Below are 10,691 nucleotides of genomic sequence, written 5' to 3' on the forward strand. Positions count from 1 at the left end.
GTTGCCCTTAAATCTAAGATGTTAAGATGTGTATTAGGGCTGGGCGTGGTGGCTTGTGCCTACAATCCTGGCACTCAGGAAAGCTGCGGCTGGAGGACTACCTTAAGTTTGAGGCTAGCCTAGACTACGCAGAGACCTTGTCACTAAATAAACAAACAAGGGCTGGCAATGCGGTTCAGCATGTAAGGTATTTGCTACCATGACAACTTGAGGTTTGTTCCTGGAACGTCCCACAAATCGTCCCCTGACCTCCACATGTGCGCTGTGGCATAAGCAACACAGAGAGAGAGAGACAGAGAGAGGGGGCGGGGACCTCTATACCACACACACAAACAAACAAATTTAATTAAATTTTTAAAATAAGATTAAAATCATCCTCTACCTACAGATTTCCCAAATGTGACTTTTTTTTTGTTTTGTTTTGTTTTGTTTTTTTCGAGACAGGGTTTCTCTGTGTAGCCTTGGCCATCCTGGACTCACTTTGTAGACCAGGCTGGCCTCGAACTCAGGCTGGCCTCGAACTCACAGCGATCCGCCTGCCTCTGCCTCTCGAGTGCTGGGATTAAAGGCGTGCGCCACCATACCCGGCTTCCAAATGTGACTTTATCTAAAAAGACAAAAATTATCTGAAAATTAAAAATCATCTCTGTTGTCAGCCATCCAAAAGCAGCTGGGGCTACAGCTGGGATTTCTGACATGCTCTCAGATAGCCTGGTACACAGGCAGGGCTCACCTGGTCACAGCAGCAGCGGATGTCACAGGCCTTGGCTGTCAAGTCACAAGGGCAGGGACCCAGGGGCTGGTAGACTTGGTTAGGAATGACAGTCACGTTCTCTGAAAAGTATGTATGGCAGGAAAAGGTCAGCTGCACAACAATTCCACAAGTGTCTTTTTTGAATTCACAAAGGAGGCTGCACGATTTGTGCATGTGCATACATGCACAAGTGTGTGTGTATGTACATGCACGTATGTGGACGCAGAGCCTGGCGCTGGGTGTTTTTCTTCACCTTGGTTTGTGGTGGTGGTGGTGAGTCTGACTCAAGGTTTCACACCCTCTGGCCCCGGCTGTCCTGGAACTCACAGAGATGCACATGCAGTCAGCTACCCTGAAGGACATGAGCCGAAGCATCCACTGAGAAAAGCTCCTCACAGACTCCATGTAGCACACAGAGGCCAGAGGCCAGCTGCGCGTGGTGGCACACGCCTTTAATCCCAGGACTCGGGAGGCAGAGGCAGTCTGATCTCTGTGAGTTCAAGGCCAGTCTGGTCTACAGAGCAAGTTCCAAAACAGCCAAGGTTACACAGAGAAACCTTGTCTTGAAAAACTGAAAATTGAGGAAGAGGAAGAGGAGGATGAAAAGAAAAAAAGGAGAAAGAGGAGAAGGAGAAGAAGAAGGGGAAGGAGGAGGCTGGAGAGATGGCTCAGAGATTAAGAGCACTGTCTGTTCTTCCAAGGGTCGTGTGTTCAATTCCCAGCCACCACATGATAGCTCACAACCATCATCTATAATGAGATCTGGTGTCCTCTTCTAGCATGCAGGCACATGTGGGCAGGGCACTGTATAAATAATTAATAAGTAAATCTTAGAAGGAGGAGGAGGAGGAGGAGGAGGAGGAAGAGGAGGAAGAGGAGGAGGAGAAGAAGAAGAAGAAGAAGAACAACAACAACAACAACAACAGGCCACAGCAGGTTTGGACAGTAAGGGTCAGGCTGCTGTGTGGCCATGCTGATGGAGGACAGGCCTTTCTCTGTGCTACGGAAGCCAATTGAGACGTCTTTCTCACTATTAGCCGTCGTTAGAGGTAGGTGGCAGTGTCTCTCCTCCACTGCTTGCCCACTTCAGTGCGTCTGCACTCACTGCACACCTGCTGTCTGTCTGCCCTTCCTTCTTCCGGGATTGGATATGTGTCTCAGTAGGTCTGTTACACCATCACGGCGCTCTAAATTGCCACGTCTATCCACAGTGGGCATTCCATAACACCTCCTAAGTACACCTGAGCAGATTTTTTCCCCAAGGAAAACATGTTAGAAACTGATTTTGAATCACGTGTCCTGCCCATGTGTTTGGGAGTGTGGGTGTCAGTGGAGACCACACAGGAAGTTGGAGTTCACATCTGTGAGCCGCCTGATGCGGGAACTGGGACCTGCATCTGGGTGTGTGCTCTCCATCACTGAGCCTCTCTGTGGCCCACAGAGACGAACACTGCCAAGGCGAGTCTCTGGACCACGGCTGCCATGAGGACCTCCTGCAGGGAGTTTCCATCCTCCTCCTTTTTCTCTCAGAGCTCTCAGAAGGATCCACGGATGATCCTCTTGGTTTGTTTTGCATTTTAAGCATTAAAAAACATTGTTTTTCCCTTCCTTTCAAAAATTCTGAGCTGGCCAGGCATGGTAGGTCATGCCTAAATCCCAGCACTCGGGAGGCAGAGGCAGGCGGACCACTGTGAATTCGAGGCCAGCCTGGTCTACAGAGTGAGTCCAGGACAGCCAGGGCTACACAGAGAAACCTTGTCTTGATAAACCAGAAAAAAAAATAATTAAAAGAAAAGGGCTGGAGAGATGGCTCTGTGGTTAAGAGCACTGTCTGTTCTTTCAAAGGTCTTGAGTTCAATTCCCAGCAACCACAGGGTGGCTCACAACCATCTATAATGTGATCTGGTGCCCTCTTCTGGCCTGTAGGCATACCTGCAAGCAAAACAACATATACTTACTAAATACATTTTTTTAAAGATTTATTTACTTTATTTATTGCATATGAGTGCTTTATCTACAGAAGAGGGTATCAGATTACATTAGATGGTTGTGAGCCACCATGTGGTTGCTGGGAATTGAACTCAGGACCTCTGGAAGAGCAGGTGGCGCTCTTAACCACTGAGCCATCTCTCCAGCCCACTAAATACATTTTTTTTAAAAAATTAGGGCATGGTGGTGCGCATCCATAATCCTAGCTTGAAGTAGGCTGAGGCGGGATGATTTGGAATTGGAGGCTAACCTTGGCTACCTAGTAAGATCAAGGCCAGCAAGAGCTACACAGGCAAGAGATGCCAGAGTCTGTGGCAGACAAGAGAACCACGGTAGCACTTACAGCCAGCCCCCGTGCCTTTTGTGGTGGTGGTGGTTGTTGTTTCTTTTTAGAGACATCATCTTATGTAGCTCAGTCTTCACATTTTTTTTTTCTTCTGTGTAGCCTTGGCTATCCTGGAACTCACTCTGTAAACCAGGCTGGCCTCGAACTCAAGAGAGCCGCCTGCTTCCTGTATGTTGAGATTAAAGGCGAATGCCACCACCGCCCAGCTGTCCTCAAACTTATTATGTAACCAAGAATGACACTGGACTTCCTGATCCTCCTGCCTCTGTCTCCCAGTGCTGGGACTACAGCCAAGCGCAACCTTGATCAGTTTTCTGCATCGCTGGGAACTGAACCCATAGCCTTGTGAGTGATAGGCCGGCACTCTACCGCATGGGCTGCACCCATGCCCCCTCCTTTTTTTTTTTTTTTTTGAGTTTTAGAGAGAAGTTTATTATAGTTTCCTAGGTGGGAGCTTAAGAGGGAGGAAGAGCCACGCCATCTGAGTGAGGCACAGAGGTCAGCCACATGACAGGACAAGCAGCCGCATGAGGGAGGGGGAGCATTCGAGAAAGAGTGAAGAAGAAAGGAGCAGAGAAAGGTTGCTCAGGCTCCGGCCCGCAGCTGAATGGCAGGAGAGAAAGGAACAGTTGCGCCTTTCTGAGCCCGCACAGAGAAAGGTGGGCTGCCTCTGTTACTTTTTATTCATGTATTTTCCCTTAAGGCGAAGTCACAGGTATCCATACCTGGAAACCAAGTCTGCCTTCATCCCCAAAAGGACTTAAAGCGGTTTGCAAAAGGTGCATCAGGAAAGCCAGAGATTTAAGAGGGGTGGGTGTCTGAAATAGGGTCTCACTATATAGCTCTGGCTGTTATGGGGGCTCACTATGTGGAATAGGCTGGCCTCGAGCTCACAGCGATCCGCCGGCCTCTACCTCCCCAGTGCTGGGATTAAAGGCACATGCCACCACACCTGGGGAAGACGTTAACTAAATAAAACAATACAAAAAAAAAAAAAAACGAAAAAAATAAAATAATACAGAGTAAAAATTCAAAAACAAGCAATATTTGGGAAGGCAAGAGAGACTCACGGGCTGAGTCTAGGTGACTGGAGAGGTAGCTCAATGGTAAGAGCACTTGCTGCCCTTGCAGGGGACCTGAGTTCAACTCATAACCGCATCTAATTCCAGGCACTGGGGCTTTGACGCCCTCTTCTGGCCTCTTCGGGTCCTGCACACACATGTGCTCACGCACGCACACATAAATACACCAACTAGGGCTACAAAGTGAGACCCTGTCTCAAAAAAACAGAACAAGGGCTGAAGAGTTGGCTCAGCGGTTAAGAGCACCAACTGTTCTTCCAGAGGTCCTGAGTTCAATCCCCAGCAACCGCATGGTGGCTCACAACCATCTATCATGAGATCTGGTTCCCTCTTCTGGTGTGCAGGTGTACATGCAGGCAGAACACTGTATATGTAATAAAGAAATCTTTAAAAAAAAAAAACTTTAAAAAAAAGACAGAATGAAACAAAACTGAAAAAAAAAAGAGGCATATCTAGTATACTGCACACATTGCACACAGTACACACACAGTGCACATACTATGCACACACTGCACACACTTCAGATAGAGACTGACAGGAATGCTTTGACCACAGACGTCACTTGCCTGATGCATTGTGGGTCGCAGACGTGTTGGGGAAAATCTCCACCTGAATGAGCAGATGTGCTAAGCAGGATGCATTGTGGGATGCTGACACTAGCAGGGTCTGCACGATGCACGGGGACTCTGAGAAGGAGGCTGTCTCACTTGAGGAACACTGGTCCAGACTCCTCTTCCACCTGATGGTCACTTCCAGCACGTTCTGAAAGGAAAACATGGCTGTGCCTTTAAAGGGGCTCACAGTGAGCATCTGTAATGATGAGGACAAGTAACGGAAAACACCAGAGAGCTGTAGACAAGACGGTCCATTTCACAAAAGGAGAACTGCACACAGAGATGGATGCACTCTCTTCGCTTTCAACCAACCTGTGGTACCCAAGCTCTGGAGCCTTTTTTTTTTACAATTAATTTTGCTATTTACACACTTACTTATTCATTGTGTGTGTGTGTGTGTGTGTGTGTGCAGTTTGCTCCTCTGACAAAACCCCAGGAGGGCACTTGAACTGGGTCAAAGCGACAGCTTTGTATCATCTTACAACACCTGCGTCCCAGCTGGATTTACTTGTTACCACCTGCTGGGGAGCTTATCCATTAGGCGGTCTCTGGGAGTAAAGCTTCTCTTCCTGTGGTGACTCCAGAGTTGCGGCACCCATGGCTTTGTGGGCCTCAGGTGTCCGAGCTGGGAAATGCAAGTGGGTCAGCAGTTAACTCGCCATGCTGTAGCCATAACCAAGCCATCTTTTTTTTTTCCTTCTTTTTTGAGACAGGTCTCACTGTGTTATCTCTGGCTGGCATTAACTTGCTATGTAAAGCAGGCAGACCTCAAACTCAGAGACCCACCCACCTGTTCCCAGAGTGCTGGGACTAAAGATGTGCACCACCATGTTCAGCCCCACCTCCCCACTTTATAAACATAAAAATATATGTTTTATAGTGTATGGGGGTGTTCTCCCTGTGTGTGTGTGGCTCTGTACCATGTGTGTCCCTAACACCCACAGAGGAGGGCACTTGTGTAGAGGTGCCTTGCATTCACAGTGTGTTAAGGTGTGTCTCTGTACACTCTTCATCGATGAACATGGCAGTGAGCTGAATGCTAACAGATTCTGGTATTGTCATTGCTACTGAAGAATCTCCTGTCTCCATGTTGTGTAAAAATAGTTCTCCATCATCTCTGATTAGTCAATAAAGAGCAGCAGGGGAGTTAAGGCAAGACTTGCAATCCCAGTGAGGGCATCCGAGGTGGAGGGCGGGAGACAGGAGGTGAGATACCTGGGCCGTGAGGAGGTGGCCATCGGGGTGTAAGCATGAGGACCAGGATGGAGCAGGAGTGGCCAGGGTGGGACTAGAGGGCAGGTAATGGGGCATGTGGCTGGGAAGCAGGCCAGGCTAACATAGACGCAGGTCAGAGTGGATGAGAACCTGCCCAGCTATAGTGCTTTAAAGCTTATTATAGAGCCGGGCGTGGTGGCGCACGCCTTTAATCCCAGCACTCGGGAGGCAGAGGCAGGCGGGTCGCTGTGAGTTCGAGGCCAGCCTGGTCTACAATGTGAGTCCAGGACAGCCAAGGCTACACAGAGAAACCCTGTCTCAAAAGACAAAAAAAAAAAAAAAAGCTTATTATAAATGTAACAGGTCTCTGTCTCGTTATTTAGGAGCTGGAGCGGACATAGAAAAAAAAAACATTAACTCACCACCACTTTGGGGAGAGACCCTGGAACTGAGTGAAGCTACAGGATGCAGCGAGAGGCTGGGGGCGCTGGCAGTCAGCCCTGCGTCCTCTGCAAGAACAACAGCTCTCTGGCGCCCCCTCCCCCATTACCTCATCTCAAAAGCAAACAACTTTTAGACACTTAGAGAAAGCTAAACACTGGTCCAGTATATGAACCCAGTGTCTGTATCTTCCTTGAAGCAGAAGATTACACACGCACACTAGGGAAGTGGCCCCAGTGCCTCTCAGGATGGCTTTGAGCTGGTAAACTGTGCCATCCCTAAGGCACAGTCTTTCTCATTTGTTAACCTCTCAAATGCACACCATGTCCACTAGACACTCCCTCAATGGCCTCTGCGTCAGCTCCTGCCTCCAGGTTCCTGCCCTGACTTCCTCTGATGATGAACAGCAACGTAGAATTGTAAGCGCAATAAACCTTTTCCTCCCCAGTCTGACTTTTGGTCACGGTAACTGAGCTACACACACTCACACATGCACGTGCACTGTAACTGAGATACACACACTCACACATGAGATATACACACTCTCACATGCACGTGCACCGTAACTGAGATACACACACTCACACATGAGATATACACAGTCATACATGCACATGCATTGTAATTGAGATACACACACTCACACATGAGATATACACACTCTCACATGCACGTGCACCGTAACTGAGATACACACACTCACACATGAGATATACACAGTCATACATGCACATGCACTGTAATTGAGATACACACACTCACACATGCACACGCACCGTAACTGAGATAAACACACTCACACATGAGATACACACACTCACACATGCACCGTAACTGAGCTATACACACTCACACGTGCATGTGCACAGCCCCGCACAAAGCCAGAGCAGGGGGCCTCTATGTGCGTTGCAGCTTTTGCCTCAGGCCTTACCGCTCCGGGGCTCACGGTCACGTTCCAATCTCCCGTTTCATTGCTGAGAACACAGGTGGGAACCGGCAACACTCCTAAGGGAGGGCAAGACATCAGGACAGTACAGAGTCCCAGGGTGGGCCAAGCTGCAGGAGACCGGTCAAGCTAGTGTTCTTTTCATTTGTCCCAACCCTAACCCTAACCCTGAGGTGCTGTGTAGAAAGCTCACGGGAGTTAGCTCAATGGATGCTGGCTGTTTTCTTAGAACAAAACAGCAGGGCGTGGTGGCGCAGGCCTTTAATCCCAGCACTTGGGAGGCAGAGGCAGGTGGATCTCTGTGAGTTCGAGGCCAGCTCAGTCTACAAAGGGAGTCCAGGACAGCCAAGGCTACACACACGAGAAACCTTGTCTCAAAAAACCAGAAAACAAAACAACAACAACAACACTTCACTATGTAGACTAGGCTGGCCTGGAACTCACATGTCCACCTGCCTCTGCATTCTCAGTGCAGGGATTAATTAAAGGCGTGGGCTACCCATGTCTGGTTCGTCAGCAACTTATATTTCAAGCTCTCTGCACGGGGCCTCTTTGTTCTACCACACGCCTTTCTTCCCGCGCTCCAGCTCAGCTGAAGGCAACAGCTCTACGGGCAGCACCCAACCTCCCAATAAAAGTTAGCCTCCTACCTTCCTGGACCTGCAACGGAGTCAGGGACACGGTGATGTCTTCGCTGACTACGCCGACCAGGGACGCACTGACCTCAGGACTGGACATTCGGATGAAAGGTGGGATGAAAACTGGGAAAGAAGGAAGGGTGAAGGAAGGGGTTAACCGGTGCAGAACCTGGGCCTGGGGTGCGCGTGCTGGCTTTTTCTGTGGCCCTGGCTTCCGGGAGCCTAGGAGCCCCAGGTCTGGCCCTTTAAGAGCCAGATTCCCCGAGCCTGGGCCATGCAGGCCAAACATACCCCGCCATACACACCCGGATCCCCGAGCAGCGGTCTCAGGGCGCCCTGCAGCAGGAAGAGTCCCCACAGGAGGCCGAGGGGCGCCAAAGAGCCCATCCCAGGAGCCGTGTCTGCCTCACGGGCCCAGAATATAAGGGAGGAGAAAAATCGGCGGCCTTTGCTGTCCAGCCGACGCCATGTTGCCAAGCTGAACACCCGCAGCCATGGCAACCACCAATCGGTGATGGGCATGCCGTGATTGGTCCAGGTCGAGAGAGCCCGTCGCCACAGGTCCAGCGGGAGTACCAGTAGCCATGGCAACCACCTATCAGCTGATGGCGCTTCACTCCTTTGATTGGTTCAGAGCAAGAGCGCCGGTTCTCAGATCCCGGCACAGCCCACGGTTTTGCTGCTCTGTACTTCCATCCCAGATGTCAAGAAATCACACTGCTGGGTTGGAGAGATGGCTCAGCGCTTCAGAGCGCTTGCTGCTCCTGCAGAAGAGCAGGGTCCGGTTCCCAGCACCCACGTGGTAGCCCACAGCTTCCTGTAACTAAAGTTCCAGGAGATTTGAAGTGAAGCCCTACTCTGGCCTCCTCAGTCACTGCATGCACATGCTGCGCACCCATCAAACACATGGAATAAAACAAACCTATTACTATTCGAATCGTACATGGGTAGGGGAGCAGAGTGGTGTCCTATGTCCGAGGCCACTGCGTGCTATTCCTCGTAGACCGCTGCACATTTACACGCATTCCACTCCTGGTGGTTCTGGCTGCTACTGTATAGAGGACATCAACAACGTCGTGTTGTCTCCATGGTAACACCAAATGCACTACGGAGCAAAGCCAGACAACCTTTGCGTATTAGCCCGAAGTGCCCCTTGCCTCACCACCATATTCAAACTGTGTGTGTTTCTCGGTTTGGACCAGGCCATGTTCTGGGTCTTCTTCAGTCGCTGCCAAAGATGGTTCATTGCTCCAAATGCAGCCTGTGTCGGGCAGCGTCCTCCAATGGCTAAAGGGTAGGGGATTGCGGGGGAGGGCTAGTTCAAATCCGCCTTGGGTTTTTTGTTCCTTTCAGCTGGCATAGTAAATACACTAGTATCCTAAAGAAGGTAGTGTGGGTCCATATTTAAATAGAAATGGGAGTAGGGTGGGAGGTGTTTATACCAGTTAGGGAGACGACAGCCAAGTCAGCTTGGAGTGATGTGGTCCTCACCGTCCCAAAGAAGCCAGCTAAGCAGCTGTAGATCTGCTGCCACTTCCACTGCCACCCTCCATTAGTCCCAGCAAACTGGCTTGGGCTTCCCACTGCCACCTCAGGCTAAGGTCATGTGATCAGCAGTGGACCCCCTCCCCACCACCACCACCACCAGAACAACAGCAGGAAGACCTGCATCGCTACTTGCAGGTCCACATGCTGACCCTGCAGGTGGCAGCTCTGGGCAACTCCTCATCTATAGAAAGGCAGCTGCAGGCCCACGAGGCACTGAGTGAAGACAGCTCACGGGGTCAGCTCTATCCTTCCACCCCGTGGCCCTGGGGACTCAAGTCAGGTGAGAACACCCACTGAGCCATCATGCCAGCTCGCTCATTTTTTAAGATTTTATTTATTATTTATACAGTATTCTGCCCCTATGTATGCCTGCATGCCAGAAGAGGGCACCAGATCTCATTATAGATGGTTAGGAGCCAGTATGTGGTTGCTGGGAATTGAACTCAGGACCTTTGGAAGAGCAGACAGTGCTCTTAACCTCTGAGCCATCTCTCCAGTCCCCACTCATTTCTTTTTGTTGTCTGTGAGATCTATTTTTAGTTTATGTGTATAGTTGTTTATGCATGCGGGCGAGCGTCTCTCTGCGCCTTGTTGGTACCCAGTGCCTGTGGAGGGCAGAAGAGGGCACGCCACCTCCTAGAACTGGGGTTAGGGACAGTTGAGATGCTGTGTGGGTGCTGGGAATTGAACCTTCCTATGGAAGAGCAGCCAGTGCTCTGACGCACTGAGCCTCCTCTCCGGGGCCTTAAGAAAGCTCTTAGTAGCTGGATGTTGGTGTTGGTGGCACACCCCTTTACTTCCAGCACTCATGAGACAGAGGCAGGTGCATCTCTGTGAGTTTGTGATCCTCAAAGCAAGTTCTAGGCCAGCCAAAGCTACACAGAGAAACCTGTCTCAAAAACAAACAGAAAAGGCTTTGAGTAGCATATTTTTTTCTTTTTTCGGTTTTTGAGAAGGGTTATGTGTAGCCCTGGCTGTCCTAGAACTGGCACTGTGTACCAGGCTGGCCTCCAACTCAGAGATCTACCTGCCTCTGCCTCTAGAGTGCTGAGATTAGTGTGTGCCACCACTTTCTGGCCGCTTTTAGTAATTTCAAGAAAAACTACTCAATGCAAATA

The 10,691-nt window shown here is 50.0% G+C and overlaps 1 protein-coding gene across 2 annotated transcripts in view; it reads right to left on the minus strand.

The window, feature by feature from the left end:
- Window positions 1-8,522, minus strand: part of TCTN2 (tectonic family member 2) — a 31,090-nt gene extending 22,568 nt beyond the window's left edge. The window contains exons 1-5 of one of the 2 annotated variants that reach the window (XM_084763221.1): window positions 8,331-8,522; window positions 8,038-8,148; window positions 7,373-7,446; window positions 4,738-4,933; window positions 734-834 (exon numbers count right to left, since the gene is read on the minus strand). In XM_084763221.1, the coding sequence (XP_084619347.1) occupies window positions 734-834; window positions 4,738-4,933; window positions 7,373-7,446; window positions 8,038-8,148; window positions 8,331-8,412 (564 nt within the window). In that variant the 5' untranslated portion in view covers window positions 8,413-8,522. The remainder of the gene's footprint in view (window positions 1-733; window positions 835-4,737; window positions 4,934-7,372; window positions 7,447-8,037; window positions 8,149-8,330) is intronic. The other variant, XM_084763220.1, reaches the window with a different exon arrangement.
- Between the last annotated feature and the right edge of the window lie 2,169 nt (window positions 8,523-10,691).

The sequence above is a fragment of the Acomys minous genome (assembly GCF_964271855.1).
Source record: "Acomys minous genome assembly, chromosome: 16".
Classification (NCBI taxonomy): Eukaryota; Metazoa; Chordata; class Mammalia; order Rodentia; family Muridae; genus Acomys; species Acomys minous.